The sequence below is a fragment of the Melanostigma gelatinosum genome (assembly GCF_949748355.1).
Source record: "Melanostigma gelatinosum genome assembly, chromosome: 18".
NCBI lineage: Eukaryota > Metazoa > Chordata > Actinopteri > Perciformes > Zoarcidae > Melanostigma > Melanostigma gelatinosum.
Genome location: NC_136651.1, coordinates 21106653 through 21125254, shown reverse-complemented (window position 1 = coordinate 21125254; position 18602 = coordinate 21106653). Strand labels below are relative to the sequence as shown.

At 41.9% G+C, this 18602-nt stretch overlaps 1 protein-coding gene across 1 annotated transcript in view; it reads left to right on the top strand.

Moving 5' to 3' along the window:
• ror2 (receptor tyrosine kinase-like orphan receptor 2) overlaps positions 1-18602 on the top strand; it is a 52787-nt gene that overhangs the window by 15577 nt on the left and 18608 nt on the right. The window contains exon 2 of the mRNA XM_079290017.1: positions 11330-11401. Within this exon, the coding sequence (XP_079146143.1) occupies positions 11330-11401 (72 nt within the window). The remainder of the gene's footprint in view (positions 1-11329; positions 11402-18602) is intronic.

Genomic DNA, 18602 nt, shown 5'->3' with positions numbered 1-18602 from the left:
AATGGGAGCAGAGTTTTGCAGTTTGTTCACAACTAAATCTCTAAATGTAATATTGTGCCGTGTGGTCGGCCTGCCTGTGCTCCACATTCCTGCTCTTCCCGCAGACTGTTAGGGCGAAGGAAAGAATGACTAAGAGCTGGTTTTGGACAAAGATAAACAATTGACGCTAGAGCTTTGTCTTACGTGCATCCAAAAGCTTTCTTTCTTCATGGCTGACCCGAGTGTTCCACAGGACCCAGCATGGTATGCACAGGCTTATCAGAGAGCCAATAAAATGCAAATGACGCTGCTCTTCCCCCATCACAACCTTCAGTCTCATTTATTGTCTTGTCTTTGAGCCTCCAAATGGCCAAATATTTGAGGGGAAGTGCCTCCCTTTTTTATGAGCTAGCTATTGTTGTTGTAACTCAGTCACGGGGATGTAGTTACTCCTGTGTAAGCTGCCGCTGTGATGAGGGCCTGCAAGGTGGGAAAACAGCATCAGAGCCAGTAAAAAGGGGAATTCTATTGCAGGCAGGACGTGATACCATCTAGAGTGCCATGATACAGTCATTATGTCTGAAAGACTGCACACTCGCGTGCTTATGTCTAGATGATAGGAGCCATGGAGCCTGTGTGACAAAAGTAGTCCCATCTGGACGTGCTTTGTGTTTATGGGGAACTTCACCGCCATCACATTTCTGTATGGAACTCACTGCTGCATGCTTCCAGTATAGCTGAGCAGAAAAAGAAAGATGGTAAGATTCAGCATTTTTATGGATTCACATTCAACATGGAGAATAACAGAGAACTTAAGATTTGCGTATGCTTAAGAAGAATGTGGGCGTGCCCCTCTGACATTGGATAGGTGTGGAGGGAGGAGCTTTCACAAGATGGTTTGACAATTTAAAAAAAAGACATTTCCAACAAGAAGTTCCTTGTAGTTTTGGTCCAAAGACCTGCAAACATTGGTCAAATTAGTCAGCTGACGTAAGTAAGAAGCAACACGACAAGAACATAACTGGCATGAAACAATCAGAGAGTAACTTTGTTCTCTCCTTCACAGCATCGCTGGCTCTCTCTCTTCTACAGCTTCTGCACAATCTCTCTCTCTTTTCTCTCTGTCTGTTTTTAAAGGAGTCACAAAGTGGCAGCACAGCCCAACTGTACTATCAAACAAAGAGAAAGGCTCTCCCCTCGTCCTATAATGCTTCATGCTTTAGTACTCTGCGGTCCACTTTACACTGAACACAAGGGCCACATGAATCTGTTTTTGTGTCCGCCCGTTGAATATAACAACAATATTGTTGTGTTTTGTTTTGTTGTCATCTTAAATACAATTCACATGAACGAAATATAAAATATGTGTGAGGGTGTGGTATGATGTCTAATATTAAAAAAACATAAGACATGCAAAAGGTAAAATATTACCATACAAATGTTTAAAAATGTCCCATATAAAATAAATGTAGGATATAGTTATAGTTATAGATATAGTATAATAAAGAAGAAAGAAACAAAGAAGCAGGAGTAATTACAGTTTCTGATCACTTCTTTTCCAAATGAAATGTTTTGTTCAGCAGAGCATTTCTCTCTTTGTACACAGACAGTGACATAGAAGAACACATTAATTATACATTTCATTCCACAGAATGTGATGTAAAACTGACCGCGGGATGTTTTATACAAAGGAAGATGAACATTCGCAGCCTGTCGAGTTTTGTTATTATAGAATTGAGAGTTGTGAACAAAATAATATGTAAACGTTCAGGGGAATCTGTGTTTGTGTATTCACTCTTCATTTAGCCCTGGTTTGGTCTCTAAATCCTCCATTCTGCAGCAGCTAGTGGACAGTGACTTTATCACAGCTTGTTCCCTGAAAACAGCTGCTTGCTGCTGGAAAGAGGAGCGCTGAAAGAGACTAAATCTCGCCATAGTGTTGACAGGAGAACTGTACAGTCTACCTGATCATTTCCTTTGTCTTTGCACTCAGTCTATTTCAAATACTGATTAGTGCAGCTTTGAAATGCTTATGCTGGGGCTCGCCGGGATATTTAAGGAGCATTTCTGACCTAAGAAGTTCACAGAAGGTCAGCACTGTTAACCGCTAACACACTGATGCAATATAGCTAAAGCACTGACCGCTTCCAATCTGATTAGAGTGACTAACACTCAACCAAACAACAAGATTTTAGAGCGAGCCATGAGCAGACTGAGGTGTTGCTGCTCTCTGAAGACAAAATGAACGCTGAGCTCTGCAGAATCGGTTTAGTCTGATTTTGGGCAAATGTTCTTTCAGTGCTGCCGTAATAGAAATACCTCCAAATATAGCGCAGCACAGCACAATAGAGAGGTGTGGTAATGTGAGCAGTGTTGTTTCAGAAACGAAGTGTGTTGTGAGGTATCTGCACTTACATTGCAATGCTCACTAGCGATGCAACGGATCACAAAACTCACCATGTTGATGAGCCCTATCGGCTGATACAGCTGGTTTTTGTTGTTGTTGTTAGCTGGTAAAGAATGCCCCAGGTTATTTCAAAAAAGTCTTGGCATTCGTAGTTTTAATGATTTTAATATGATTACAAGCTGCATAGAGCTGGTGTTAGGAAGTTAAACAGGTCATGATTCATCTCTAATATCTATCTTATATTGTTATGAAAACCTCTCCTTGAAACAACTGAATTTATTTAAGTTTCTTGCCTAAAACCACGTTGAGATTACACCACTATTACATTTGAACACATTATGATAGCATTATAATTGACCGTGGCCCAATTTACCTGATAGAGCATGAACGCATAATGATGTAACTCAATGGAGCCTCCGTCTGTTAGCTGCTCCAATCGGGTTTTTTCTGTGACAATTATATCTTGACAACACATCACCACTCTAACCAGATGATGTTTTTTTCTCGTGGGTTGTCACGTGACTCACGTTACCTGCTAGTCAGGTGAGTCGATAGTAACTTGGTCATGTGAGCTTTTAGTGAGCGAAGTTAACGTCAACGCCGCTCTCTTCCTTAACCTCACCAAGTGCTTTTGTTTCCTACTAGCGTATATTGACACCACGTCCCTAACACGTCCCTTACAGATGCTAGAGGGGAATGTAGAGCATCATAGTTTGAAGGTCGGAGCACTCACCAAGCTGGGAATGTGTATATGTCATCTTGTTTTGATGTGTTTCTGCCTTCTTGTGGTCAGGAAATTATTAAAGCTTTATATTTTTGATGGAGTCATTTTAGAATATCAGTCCCAAATATGCTTAAAAGCGTCTATGAGATTCATTAACAGTCAATGTCTTATAGGTAATGAGTATCCGAAAGATGACTTCATACTCAAAGTCGGAGTTGATTTATGACGTTTTTCTTTTATTTGACCCGTTTTATGTTGGAGCCACAAAGCGAGTGAGTGCATGGTATGTAGCTTCAGGGCAGTCTGGGTTGTTTTCACACTGGAGGTACTTCCATCAGATACACGAGCCCCTAGCTTTTCATGAGGGGTCATAATTTCAGAGCACCGTCTGTCTCGTCTTTCACATTGAAGAGAAGCTGTGTGTTGGACAGGACGCATTCCAACACTACATTTTGACTGCCCATCCTTCGACTAAGTTAGTGCCATCTTGGGCCAAAATGATGTGTATCTAAATAAAATGTACAATGTAGCGGCTATTCAATTTACTGAACACATTCATGAATCCTCTCCATTCCATGAGCGTTCCTCCAGCACCACCCTCATGAGTACATGACCTTTGCTGAGAACATTCATGTCTGGTGGAAGCCCTGTTTTTATGTTGATGCCATTGCATTGTAATGCCTCTCCGTTAACCCTCAGGACAAACTTTAGTTTGTATGCTTAGTGTTGGTAAGGTTGTGAATATTAGAACTTAACATTATGCTTTATAAATGCATGGGAAAAAGCACATTTGTGCATAAATGCAATATATAAAATCATAGCTTGAAATTATATTTTTGGATCATAAGGCAAAATGGTAGCATGTTAAAGTTGCCGGCCATTTAGGACTTCCACGAGCCAACATGCTTCATCCGTTTAACCAGATTAAGAATCATTGCATTGAACATATTTATAGTTGGATGTAAAAAAGCATATTAAAGTGAATTTATAATATCATTTTAGGGATCACAAATTTCATTGATATACAAATACAATAAGTCTTAGGTCTTAGTTAGTGTTTTCCTATCTTTAGTACTCCACCACACGTCCACAGTAGAACATGAAACTAACGTTGTCAACCCACTTTGGAGAACAGATTCAAACTGTGTCCACAGCAGAAGTCCTCAATGAATTATTCCTGGATAACTCAGAATCAATGACATTATAGTAGATTAGTTACTTGTGAACAGACGTTTGGATGGTATGTTCACGAAATACCGTGTAATGACGTTGCTGGTGTTACTGTTCCTACACTCTGTGTGTAGGTTGAATACATAATTATGGTCGTTATATGTGAGAAAGCCTCCTCATTGAATATGTAACAGCTAGAACATGAAGTCAGGATAGAGGTCGACTTGTCAGTATGAGTTGGGTCAGGTGTTAATGCCACCTGGTTTTGATGTCAGTTACCTGTCTGTTAAAAGTGAAGCTGTCACAGACGGTGACATACAAGATTCCTAAGAAAAAGACATTTTGTATTTTAGAACCAAACTGAATCGTACCTGTGTGAAACAAAACATGTGTGAAAAGAAGTACTTTGAGGAGAATCCAGGGCCGTCCGTTGGTAACGATAGCATTATTACAAAACTTCAAAACAGTGGTGCGTTTCTTCCTTTCTAAGACGGCACTTATCTGTGCAACTGAGGAGGCCCTAAATAAGTCCCATGGCAGAAAACCGAGAGGCTGACAAGGGTGAGAGAGACAGAGGAGGCACACAGCGCAGTCTGAACTGGATATCTAGAAGAGGGAGGTTGACCGCGACTTGACTTGTTTAGACAGGGGAGATAATGTGTGCCCCCCCCCAGCTTCACTGAGACCAGAACAGTATATACAGAGTCTGAACGGCATCAGGTCAAGTGCCAGATCAGCAGATAGAATGCAGTTGGTTGTGCCGATTCTTTTAGAGCAGGAAGGGAAGTGAAAGCACTTAAAACTGAATGAAAAGTCTTTCACACAACACGAGCGAGTGTTGTAGAGGCTGAATAAGTATACCGACCATATACAGCTTTGTATTCCTAAATATCAGAGAGAAACAAAGCATGACCATTTCTCTACGTTTTGGCCTCCATTCACACAAATGGTTTGTTTCCACTGCAGGTATTTAACAAGCTATTTCCTACCATAACTCTGTAAGGACTGAATACAATGCTACTCCCTGTGTCTCCACTATGTTTTACAGGCTGCAGTGGGACTATTTTGTGTCATATCCACTGCATGCATCTACTTTTTTCCCTGCACTGTTTGGCTGTGTTGTATTCCCACTTTTGTCAGACGCTGACATATGTACTGATCCACCTTTCTGTTTGTAATGACTGACTGCTGCTCCTTCTGAATGGCTTCCTCTCTATACTAATAAATAGCAGTGGTGGGCCGTCAGGGCCAGCTAAGCCTTCTCTGCTGGCCTAAACAGAATCATAAAGTTATAGCTATATTATAATTTAATCATTTTTCATAAATACACTACATGTATTATAATTTTTTTCTGATTAGCTTATTTTCTCATTGCACAGCTGTCTGGCTGACAGCATCGCACATTTTATGGCTGGGAATGTGTTTCAGTTTAACTGAGCATCTTGGTGTTTTGAGCTATGCTACGCTAACCTGAGGACGCCATATCACGGCAGGACACTACGGTGCTTTTGGTCTGCGATTTTGTTACATCTGCAGTAACGTATTTATGAATAATATTTGAATGGCTCGTGCTCTTGTGTGGAATGTGTGGATCCGCTGCAGTGTTGCTGGATTGATTTGTTGCCATATGAATATATGTGACTGGTTCTTATGACTTTGTTGTTGTCATTGTGTTAATTACGTTGATTTGACTGTGCATTGTCCGTTAATGACGCAGTGTCCCGCCATGCACGGATTCATGTATCTGCACCGTAGCTGTTCAACTGTAGTAGGACAGCACAGAAGGCCCAGGTATAAAATGCACGGCCAATCACTGATAAATACTAATGGGGGCCTGGACATGTTGGCATTCTCCACTCTTTCTCCTCTCTTTTAAAGTTTTGGTTGTCCTGGATTCTCCTTACATATGCAGTCGTAAAATGTAGGTTACTTTTGTTGCATTTGCTATCGTCGTCCTTGTTGTGGTATGATGTCACACATCTGCTTGACCGACCACTATTGGCAGCACTTGGTACTTGAGGTGTAAGAAAGTATTGATACACTTGAGTATCACATGGTTATGTTTTGTGATGCTGTGTCGATTCTGAAAAACACTATGGATTTTTCATTTATAGTTTACATGCAAAGATTAATGGCACACTGTCAAAAAGTAGTGCCATAGTGTTGGGCGGTTAGCAGCTAACATTGCTAACAGCGTGAACAACGACAACGGTGCTGACAGAGCTAACAGTTTTAACCTGGTGGGGAAATCAAAAGGTTGGGTGCTACGCTTCCACAACAACGTGGTCTCACCACTGTGGGTTTGGGGGAACTGCATCGCCAGCAGTAACCGCTGTCCAGTAAGACTCACACACAGCTACCATTCACATGATGGGGATCGGATGAAGTAGTCTATTGATGTCGGTATCACTTTAAGGGTATTGAGATTCAGACTGGCCTGGCCATTTGTTAAAGGATACCATGATTTGTATTGTCAACTGATTCTTGCCAATACACCTTGTTACCATTGACAACCAGCTATCTAACAGAGGTAACTCCAACATGAATATGTATTGGAACTGTCAACCAGGAGCGAAGGCACCGTACAAGTTCATCAACTATTCAGTTGCTCAGCAGGATGTGCTTCATTAACCACATACTCCATATTGACTTAAAACAACTCATCATGGCTACTTGCAGCTTCATGATACTTCATTACCACTCACATTCTTGGAGAGAAGAAAAGCAGTGGTTGAGTTCTCAGTCATGCTTTCCTCCTTTGACACTCGTGTGGTTATTTGCCTCCGCACATTGAGGTTGAACTCCACCAGCAACATCATGTTTGCCTCAAAAGTAGCTCTTCCTTTAAGAAATGTTTGTAAAACTCCAGTCTGCTCTCTGAGAGCTGCTGAACCAACAGTCACAGAAAACTCAAGGAAAGGTTGGAAGTGGGGGCAGAAAATGTAGAGGGGTGGAGGATGGGGAGTAACAGAGACAAAGGTTAGAGGACTCATACAAGCAGTTTGAACAGGAGAGAGAAGGAAAGTGTTGAGGTGTGCCAGAGGGCCCTCTGTCAAAACCCCAGTAGATGGAGTCGTGGCCTGGCCTCTCAGCTCTCAAAGGGCCCTTTCATGGTGGAGGCAGCAGGCTGGAGGAATGCAGCAGCCAGCGGTCGTATTCAGCCTCAGATGGAAAAGCATCCTACTGCCCCCAATCCCTCATTTTCCGAGGCTGTGGATATGCAATCAATCACGGCCACGTAACCGGGCCGTGTATCTTGGATTTCTTATAGTTTACTTTCTGACAAAAAGATAGTTTACTATACTTTGTTGTGTTGTGGGGGGTGCTTGGTAAATAGGTGGGCTCAATGAGATGGTAGCAGCGACAAAACAAGACTGATGGCTAGTGGCTCCTAGAAGTCATAGATTTTTCATACAACCCACAGCACAATGTTTGAGGAAACAAATGTCATAGTGATACCTATTTAAATTGAGTGTGGTGTGATCATTATTATAACCCTTAGACGCGTGCCTGAAGCCTTTAGCGACCCAGGAACTGTACTACACCTTGTATTCCATTCAATTGTGCACTCAACTCCCTGGTATTCCTCAAACTATTTGTCCATTACAATGCTAGGGAGTCAACATTTCTAAAATGATAAGAAGCATTGTTTTTCCCTATAGGCTAAGATAGTTCTCTGCGTATTCACATGATGCGGGTTGTGTTTTCCTGTTTGGCCTCATGATGGGGCCGTTGTCTCAATGTTACGATGAATAGATACAGAGAGTGTTGAAAAAGCATTACCATGATTGTGCAGCACCTGGTCATTACAGAGCAGCATTTCCTTTGTCATTTGAGGCTGTTGATAACAACAGCTCTGGACATGAAGTTGTTCTTGAGGCTACCGATGATGAGGAATTCGTTTTTGTTCCATTTATGAATCAGATCATTTTAAAGCAGAACTGGTGCACAAGAACAACGAGACTAGCTTAGAGAACATGAGTGCTGAACGGGACAACGGTCAACATACTGTACCAGGAGAAGTTAGGGCTTGACATTGCTGCTCTGAACATGTATCCAGAAACAGAACCGCTTAGGCTGAGGGGCTCCCACAAATCTGTCCATCCACGCTTGGCACAGAAGCACCTGTACTGACAAATGTAGATGGACAGTGATATCCTTCTGCTATTATTTTTTTGTTACTGTTACTGAGTGGAGCACCTTTTGCCCCGGGCGGTGATACTTCTGCTTTTAGTGGTCCGGCTAATGTTTGCTGTTGGTGGACTTTTTTATCTCCAGCAAAACAGCTTTATGGTCTGTTTGACTCTAAATGGAGCATAATGTACTAAATGAACATCATGCTGTAGACTTGAAACTAGAGATTGAGTCCATAAACTCATGTTTACAATGTTTACAGAGGTAATAAATCAAGAGAGAAGTTGAGTCATTTTTTCATAGACTTCTATACAACCAGAGGAGTCGCCCCCTGCTGGTCAGTACAGAGAATGCAGCTTTAAGACACTTCATTGGCTTCACTTTTCAGATTGCCGTCTGGTCATGATGAGTACTGAAAACAGTTGCAGTGATCCTCTCTGGAGATGGTTGTCAGGATGCTATCAGCAGGGTTATTGTATTATAGTGTTTTATTCAACTTAAATTTAGCTTCAAACCACTTATTTAACTTCACTCTTTTCGATTTGCTTTGGAATTGGCTCTCATAATTTGTAGCAAAAATGTAACAATAATTCAAACCTTGTGACAAGTAACAATGGTGACTTCAAATGAGGAGCCTGCTCACCAGAATGTTCTACACATTGCTAATAACAACAGTCTAAGGAGAAACTTCAGAACTGGGGAGATGCTCTTTAGCCTCAGAGTTTAGCGGATCAGAGTATTTTATGAACCTGGAACCGGATCCAAAACAAAAACAGGCTTTAAGCCTGTCTCTAGTGATCCCCCAACTTTATGGAAATTATATTAAATCAGCTAATCCATCAAATAGCCGGTTTATTGAGAACATTTAGCTCTTCTCACATGTTCTTTCAGGAGATCACTCTCTGTTGTTTCCATTAAGGTTTTAGATCTAGAACAGATGTGAGCAGTGGGCTGAGTGGGAAAAGATCAAAAACAGACCACTGTTGTGTTTTAAAGCTCGCATACTTCATCCTCGCAGTGTGATCACAACTGGTCGGATGTTTAGAAGACATTTGCGAGGATGTTTAAAAGTTAGAGCTGCTTAATATCTCAGAGGATTTAGCATCCAGCATTTGCATCTGATGCAGAGATATGAAGCGAAATTATCCTTCCCTCTCATAATGAAGGAGGCCTTGTCTGCCTATGTCTATGGCTGAAGTAAACTCCAATCTTTAGCGGGAAGGCTGGCTCCTGAAAGGAATGCTGTATGGTTTTGTTCACTGCAAGTCCTCAGCACCACCAATTTCCTTCAACTGGCCACATCTGTCAAGCACATGCTCTGTATCACAGGGAAGGCAGGAGCCAAAGCCGAGTTGAGCCAATAGCCGAGCCATACGTTGTGTTTGCTCACATGCGTCTGATCCTGATTAGCTCCCTGGGAGAGCCAGGCCCAATCAAACAGAGCAGCCAGAGTATCCATTTCACATGTTGCTCATGAAAAACTGTATATATATTGTATATATCAGAGCAAAAAGACAGTTTGCCTCACAGCCGAACTGAGAGAAGTAGCCAGGCCTGAAAGGCTCAGTATGCTTCCAATAAACTACGTTTATTTGGTCATTTAACCCTTTAAAAAGACTTGGAAAAGGAAGGTTCACCATGAAGCACCTCGAAGTCTTAAAATACAATAATACAACATCCAAAATCTCCCTAAATATGCTGTCAGTGGAAGACGATATCTTGACTTATAGTACAATAAAATGTGATTTCATTTTTTTACATTTGTTGCCTTACTATTGCCAGAATACTCTCATGCATGTAGCAATGTCACTACAACTATTACATAACTAGAAGGGCAGTCCGAGAGCACATGCTCTCTGTCGCTCTGTTGGGATATTTAAAAAATCAATAAAGTCAACAATGCTGAGCCATGTGCGTCAAGTATAAAGGCCACCTCTCTTAATTTGGAGACACATCAGTCAGTCTTGCTGCTGTGCTGTGACTGCAGGTATTTAATCCACTGACTGAAAGGAAAGGAGCATAACTTCCACAAAGTATTGTGGGTAACTGATGCATCAAACAGAATCACTATCCAGATAACATGGCATGAATAACAATATTAGCAAGACTCAGCTGTACTTAAATCCCATTAAAGCTATATTTTCAACAGTGGCATAGTTGCTTGATTTAATGCTTTGCCTCGATTGTCGGGCGGAGCTGTGCTTCGGCAGGGTGCAGTGCGGATGCCCCATTGAACCCCTGGATGCAGCGTTGGAGTGGTGTGGGGGATGGGGTTTCAGACACCATTCAACAATCCAACAATAACCTCTGTAGGATCTATTAATAGAAATGGAATGTAATATTCTTCATTTTCCACTCTCATTTCTTTAATGCATAATCACCAGAAACTAAGAATCGTTGTGTTTTTATCAGCTTAAAATGATCCGTTCATATCTTCACACGGAGCGGGTCTTCTTGCTGGAGTCCATTATGTTGCACTGCCGTGTTTCTACAGGAGCCCAGAACGGACAAACCAAACACTGGCTTTAGATAGGCCCTCAGCGTTTTCACATTAGCCACCGTAGTCATCCTACACGCTTGGCACAGGGGAGGAGTTTCACTTGGTTACAGCCTGTAGCCTCTGTGAGCCCCAGTCAACAGGTTGGTCTGAACGTTACTGATCGCAGTCTTTCTACCAAGAGGGTGAACTCCTATATTAATGACCCCATGACCTTTTCAAGCACCACCCTCAGAACAAACTTCATAATTGTAGCTCCCCTGCTGCTAAGCCTCTAGAAAGGATTCCTTGTGTTGTTCCTCTTGTCCAACATTTTTGTATTTTCAGAATAAGCCTTTTGGGACCGCCACCAAGTTAGACTTGTTTTATTTGGGTTTTAGTTTTAACTCTTGTATCCTCTCTGTGGCTATTTCTGCAGCTGATCCAGGTCTGGCAGTGGATACAGATGGTCTGGCTGAAGCTCAGAGTGGAGCTGCACCCACAGCTGAAGGTAAGATCAATATTCCTCATTTTGTTTTCTGAGTGGTTAAAGCTCAATCATTTGTATGTTGTATCTCATTTGTGTAATCCATACAAAGCCCAATATTTATAACACTTCATCACCACAGGAGTGCAATTGAAAATGCGTCATGGTGATGGAAATGTTTTGATTAGCTCTGCATCGCCCCCTTGAGATTGCAGTGTTTGATGAGGTACAGTGTGACAAAAGGGGGTCGAGGTGTCTGTTGACGGGGTCCAGTGTGAGGGAATGAATGGAGGGTCGAATGGAGATCAATGACGATCCTGGAGGCGTCGAGGAACCCAGGGAGTGAGACTGAGGGTGGGGGGTGCGTCTCAATGATCTTCGGCTTCATCATCCATTTAATGAACCGCCATTTTAATGGTGTAGTGAGAAATGCCTCGCCTGAAGCGCATGTTGAGTATGTTCACAATGTTCGCACATGTGTGCCGATTGGGCCAGATGTTGACATTAGTGTTGCATTTTGCACGGCCCACATTTGAGTCCTTACCAATCTCCCAGAAATAACTGCCCACATCCTCACAGTGTGGACAGTTGTGTGACATTATTTATAGCTTTGTATTTTCTGGTAAGTAGAGTAAGGTTGCCCAGTAGGTGTCAATATTCTGTGTATGGTGTCCAGGGCCAGTTGATATTCATTGATGATTAACCTGGGTTGTGATGTTTACCACAAGCTGTTTGTGGCATAATCTTCAGACTCCTTATTCATTACACTTTGTTTAGGGCTGTGCCCTTATTTCCACATGTATGTTGTGGTTAAATATGATGTGACTGTAGTGATGTGCAGATCATATGCCCTATCGTTACCAATGTACCGGTAAATCACACAAAGTTTATCGTGTCTGCTGCTGGATAGTTTCTCCTCTTGATCTGAATAAATGATTGATGATTGTCACTATATACTAACAGTCCTCCGGTTCACATGATTTCCAACATTGACCTCTGATCTTGAAGAATTAAAGCACATGGGTGGTTTAACATGAACGTATTAGCTTGGTATCAATAATTACAAGTTCACTTTTTTAGTGCATTATGCTGTTTTTTGAATTGTAAATATATAACGTGTTTATTTATATGTGCTGTCACATCAATAACTGGTACTCGCCCAGATGCTCTGTTCTTCCAATGTGGGGAACATCGAGTTCAGTCAGAGTTTCTCTGATGAGTACAAGCCAATGAGAAGTAGAGTAGGGCGGGTAGGATTTGTAATTTAGCGCCCTGGACAGGTCGCCAGGCAATCACAGGGCGTTTAGAGTCAACAAGTAACCTGATTAACCTAACCTGCATGTCCTTGGACTGTGGGAGGAAACCCAAATGAACACAGGGAGAACATGTCAAATTTGCAAACAACATGTCAAACAAGCAAACTCCTCACAGAAGGGCCCATCTCCCGGGTTCGAACCCAGAACCTCTTACTGTGCAGTGCTAACCACAGCACCACCCTAGACATGTTTCAGTTCTCTTCTATTTTCAAACTAACGTCTCTCAGTCGGTCTTTCCTCCAAATCAGTGTTAGTGAATTTATGGCAACAATCGGGCCTTTCGGCTGCAATAAAGAGTTCATTAATGATTTGAAACAGGTATGTTAATGTTTATGCCCTCTGGGTTTGAAGCTCCGTCCTCGCCGCTGATGTGCAGCATGGTGGGTGTTCAGCGCGGCCTGCTGGCCTGAGAGCATCAATCATGTTATAATTTAAGGGGAGGCTTCAATGCTGCTGCAGCAGGGTCTGTTTAATACCAGGGTAGGGAAATGGAATGGTACAATGTGAGGACTGTTTGCACTGACTAAAGTGAGCACTGAGCAGTAATAGTTTTCACGAACAGAAAGGACACTCTTTGTAGAGCTTCGATGTGCTTATTCTTTCCTTGTTTTAGTCATTGATGTAGTTTAAATGCACCATTTGTTTTCATACATTCCAGTTGTTCAAGGTAGTAAGAGAGTTCACAGAAGTCACTGATTGTAATTCAGTTCACTGATTATTGTGAGAATATAGTATGTACAACCTATGCCAAAACAATATTTTTTCTAACCAAGCGTAATCTTTATTTGCTTTAGCAAAATGAGCTAAAGTTCTCAAATGTCAAATGTTTGTTTAACACAAGCAGATGTATGACAATTGATAAGAGTATATAAAATAAGATTAGATGAAATAGTTGAAAATGTGCAGTGGATATGTTGAAGGATCTGACTGGAAGAAAGGACCCCCTGTGGCGTTCTGCGGTGGTACCGGTCTACTGCTGCAGGTGCTGCTCTATGTCACCAGCCCATCATGGGGGGGGGGGGGGGGGGTCAGTGTCCTTGATGCTTGCCAGCATCCTCCTCTCTGACACCACCACCCAAGAGTTCAGTCCAACTCCCAGCTCAGAGCCAGCTCTCCTGATGAGCTCGCGGATTCTGTTGGCAGTCACATGATGTGTTTCCTCTGAGGTCGCTGTGGGTTTTTTGTGGGTTTGATTTTCCTACATCTTATACAGCTCTTAGAACTCAGATTACACAACATCTCATCAGCGTCATAATTCAGCAGTTGTCTTAGAGTAGCTGCTTTTTTCGCCCAAATATCTTGTTAGATTCAGGATTTTCCCCTGTGTGAAGTTCGGCTAACTCAAACACAACCACATTTGGTGTCATTAGGTGCCCTGAGTAGTCATTTCTTAGATAAACAGCCTAGTAGGCAAAGAGGACCAGGCTTTGGAAGCGTGCCAAAGAGCTGGCTTTGAGAGAAAGCAACTTTACATTGCCTCTATCTCTCGGGGATAGGACTAATCAATCAAGCAGTTCGGCGTCCATATTTGAGACAGCCGTGCCTCCATAAAACTAGTCAAAAAGTAGCTCTGGAACGGGAACGATGACGTCTTAATCTCCCAGTGGATTATTGAAAGTGGGCCCAGCGTGCATGCAGGCATGCCGCTGCAGGATGGCATTTCAATCAGGAGAGACAAGTGAATGATTAGTACCGGTACTTAACATTTATAATGACAGATGCTGATTCATGAGTTACACAGAAACTCTTTGGTGCTTGAACACGACGAGGAGATTTGTGATCGAGTCCAGACACTGGTGGTGATGGTGGCTGATGAGGCTGATAGAATGATGCGTTGATGAAGATGATGGATCTGATGAAGACTGGGTGGAGATGGGGAGGTGGAGGGTTGCGTAACATCAGTGTGAACGTACTGAAGGTAGAGAGACGTTCATATTAAAAGAAAGACAGCAGGGAGATGATAGGCTAACGATGTCCTTGTGTTATTGTGCTATTGGATAGAGAGACCAGCTGATGGGAAGCTGATATCATGTTTGACGGCCCCAAACGATGACAGCAAGGAAATAATGTGTGCATATGCATGAGGAGTGATGGCAGATGTATGGAAAGTAAACTACGGGCTTAGGCATGCAAGAGTATAGTCTTCCTGTCCGAACTTACTCTCGAGCTTCATTACTATTCTATGAGAGACAGGCGATTGATAAGAGAATTGGAAGTGCTGATTAACTATAAAACCGCCACAATTGGGCAAAACATGGATTGCTGTAGTAATAAATGTGAGTGTAAGATTCCAATCTGGTGTGGGCTCCATTTTACACCTGGTTGACATCTTTCTTGTCTTTTCTTCTCTGCAATGTTTTGCTGCGGTGTTGTGCTCAGACTTTGATTCCTCATCCACCAGAGATGGGCACTTGGACTTTGGACTTGGGCTCAAGTAGCACTTAAGTTGCACACACAGTGACTAAAGACTTGACTTGGACTTTCAAAAAATGACTTGGGAGAGACTATGTGTTTAAATGACAGCAGATGAGACCCAATGTAATTTTACAATACAATTGTACTCTAACTGTTATTAAATAATAGCTTAGGGTTATTATTGCATGCTCCATAATGGAAGCAATGTTTTCCTGTTACCCCGAGTAACGTTAGTCTATATCCATTTTTAGGGGCAAAATACAGTTATTTACTTTAAAGGAATGTTTTGTTCTTTTTTATAAAGCATAGTAAAAGCCTCTTTAAAGCGATCATGTACCAAACAACTGATCAATGTTGATTCTCTGCTAATAGATAAAGCATTGATGAAGATACGGTAGCCTGCATGTTTATCAGCGTGACATTGGTCAGCACAATCACACTTAAATGAGGATCAATGTGTGGAATAAACATAACTGATTGTATTTAGCTCATATGTGAATTGTAACTTCCTGAGTGGTCTACTTTATCTAACTCATACTACTAATGTTAAACCTTCTTCACCAACTCCAAATGTCATCTCAGCAAAGCTTTGTATACATTGTTGAACCAAAACAGTGTTCTGTAAAAAAGGAACAGCAGGAAATATATCTCTGGGTGTGTTACTTCAAAATGTAGTCTTTTTTATTCTATTACTGGTCCATTACTATTAGTACCACCCAGTGGCGTGCCATGCATTTTATACCTGGGCCTTCTGTGCTGTCCTACTACAGTTGAATTACCTCCTAATAACCTCATTATGACAAATCAATCCAGACCTGCAGTGGATCCACGCATTCCACCACACAAGAGCACGAGCCATTCAAATATCATTCATAAAAACCACACGATAGACAAATGAACAGTAACGTTACTGCAGATGTAAAAAAAACAAAGGCAGTTTGTCACTTACCGGATGCTGTTCACTTAAAGACAAACTCCATCCTCCTTTCTTTGTTAAAGAGTTTAATCCCACATCGTTTCAGTTCCAGTAAGAAGCCCTTCTCGATTTATGGACGCCAGTGACAGTCGAGCCTCCCCAGGTGTATTTCGCTGGTCTGCATGTCAACATGTCAAACTAAAGATCTGATTGGTTGAACACTATGACAATCAACAATATCGTCCACATTCACTTAAAGTGCACATGGATGCACTTGTGAGTCTGCAGGCCTCTGGCTCTGTTCTACCTAGAGACACAGAGGTGAGATCTGATTGGATAAAAGCTCTACTTAAAACAAGCTGCACTGGAAGCAGAGCAACTGAGCAAGACAGTCGCTGTGCAATGAGAACATAAGATAATGGGGAAAATATTTTTATAAATTATAATACATGCAGTGTATTTAAGAAAAATGATTGAATTATAAAATAGCTATAACTTTGTGATTCTGTTTAGGTTTCTGACGGTACCACCTATATATAAATAACATAATTCTTCCTAATCATCACTTAAACATCCACTTTTTATGTGGAAGACAAATTTAGTACGCACCAGTCCTCAGTGTTTGTTCTGAGTCCTTTAACGACTACTGCGAGGAACATTCAAGCTGTTTTGGATTTGCACGCTTCATCTGTCCTTTCCTGCGTTGAGAGATGCAGTTCCTCCTTAAATGAAGGGTGAAGGATGAAGACGTTATAATTAAAGAGCTGCGTGGTGGCATCACTCATCTGTAGCCCGCGCTGTGGAGAGCTCTGTTGTCGCCAGGATGAGAAGCTGTTTTTTCCATTGCGTAAACTCCAGAGCCTGGCTGCTGCTCCACATGCAGATGGTATCAAGAGCCAGAGGACTTCTGAGTGTGTTTATCAATGTCTGCATCCAAACCATTGCTTTGTATTTCTTTATACAGTAATCTGCATAACAGATAACCTAGCAGAGCAACACGAGTACTGGTAGATTACTAGGTTGAAACCTACTATGTCACTGAGCTGTGCCTTGCCCCTTGGTATATCAGGTCAATTTGGGTCCCATTCAGACTTCCTGTGTCAGGAAGTTTTTTTCAGGAGCTTGTCTCCTCTTTCTCTCCTCTCCTGCACACTTTCCTCTCCTTGCCTCCTCTCTTCTTTCTGTCTCTCCCTGAGGTCTCCTTTCCTCTCCACCCCAGTGTTCGATCTATTACCATTACCTTTCATTTAGAAAGAGCAACGTCCAATGGGGAAACACTCGAGCGACCAATGGTGTAACTTTGTCACTCACTCGCTGGCCCAATCCCAATCTACCCTCACAGTTCCCCCAGGGTCCGTGAGGGTTCAGTTCTGTCCCACTGTCAAATCTTTGAGCCCTTTTATGAACACTTTCCGTAAAAGACATGAAAGCAATATCACACACCTGGTTTCTTCATCAACCATTTCTTTTCATTTTGTTATGATAGATGTTTTGAAAAAAACGATGAAATTGATTATTTGAAAATTACTTCTCATCTCGTGAGGCAAAATCCTGGAAGACGTTCAAATCAGGGAGTAAAAAATATAAAATAAATATCTACATGTTACGACGTTGTCATGGTATCGTGATGTTACAGCAAAATGCTGTCCCATTCGTATTTGCACCATTTCAAGCCCTCACAGCCTCTCACACTCAACCATAAATCTCTGAGGGTCCAGGGTTTAAGACCTTAGGGGGGAACTTGGGACTCATTCACTCACTCACTCAGTAAATCAGGGACATATTTTTGCCCTAATAAGGCTGGCCAAAAATCTCGAAAATCCAAATCTCCAAATCTATCCTGCCGTCAGCGCCACTGTGCCGAAGACCGATCAAAACCTTCAGAATGACTGAAGATCAAGAGTGAATCTGAGACGACTGCATCAGATATTTGTTTTGGCTAATGGCAGGGCTGCTTTAGGTATTTTTGTTTCACTGTTTCTTAGGGTCCAAGTCAAGTCTTTAGAAAACGTGACGCTACTCTTTCTTCAGCGGCACCGTAGGTACCTGGGATCAGGGCACGACACGAATGGTGGGCCAATAGAAAATATCCTTGATAATTATTTTTGTTTTTGGCAAGAAACTTGTGGATCATTCGGGATTAATAATGTATTTGAACCAAATAATATGCAAATGGTAATTAATGAGTGGATGATGAGGTCCATGGGATCAATTTCAATTTTTTAACGTGGTATTGAATTTGGTATCGAGAATTCTGAAATTTCAGAGTCATTGATATGGACTACTTCATTTTTTTTATCGTGACATCTTCACTCTCAATAAAGCTGTGGGTGTCCGCATGGCGTACATGTTGTCCTCTGCCCATGTCCCTTTAAGGTTAACATGGACGTCTGTGCATATCTACATCATTTATGACTGTACTGACCACACACGGACACAGACCCAGACACCCGGTGTAGTATAAACCGAGCAGTATGCTCGTCTGCTGCTCAAAATCCGTGTTTATGTTCGAGCATATCTGGGCCTCTATTTGTTTGTTGCTAAGAGATAACTGCAAGTTGGCCTACCACACACATCC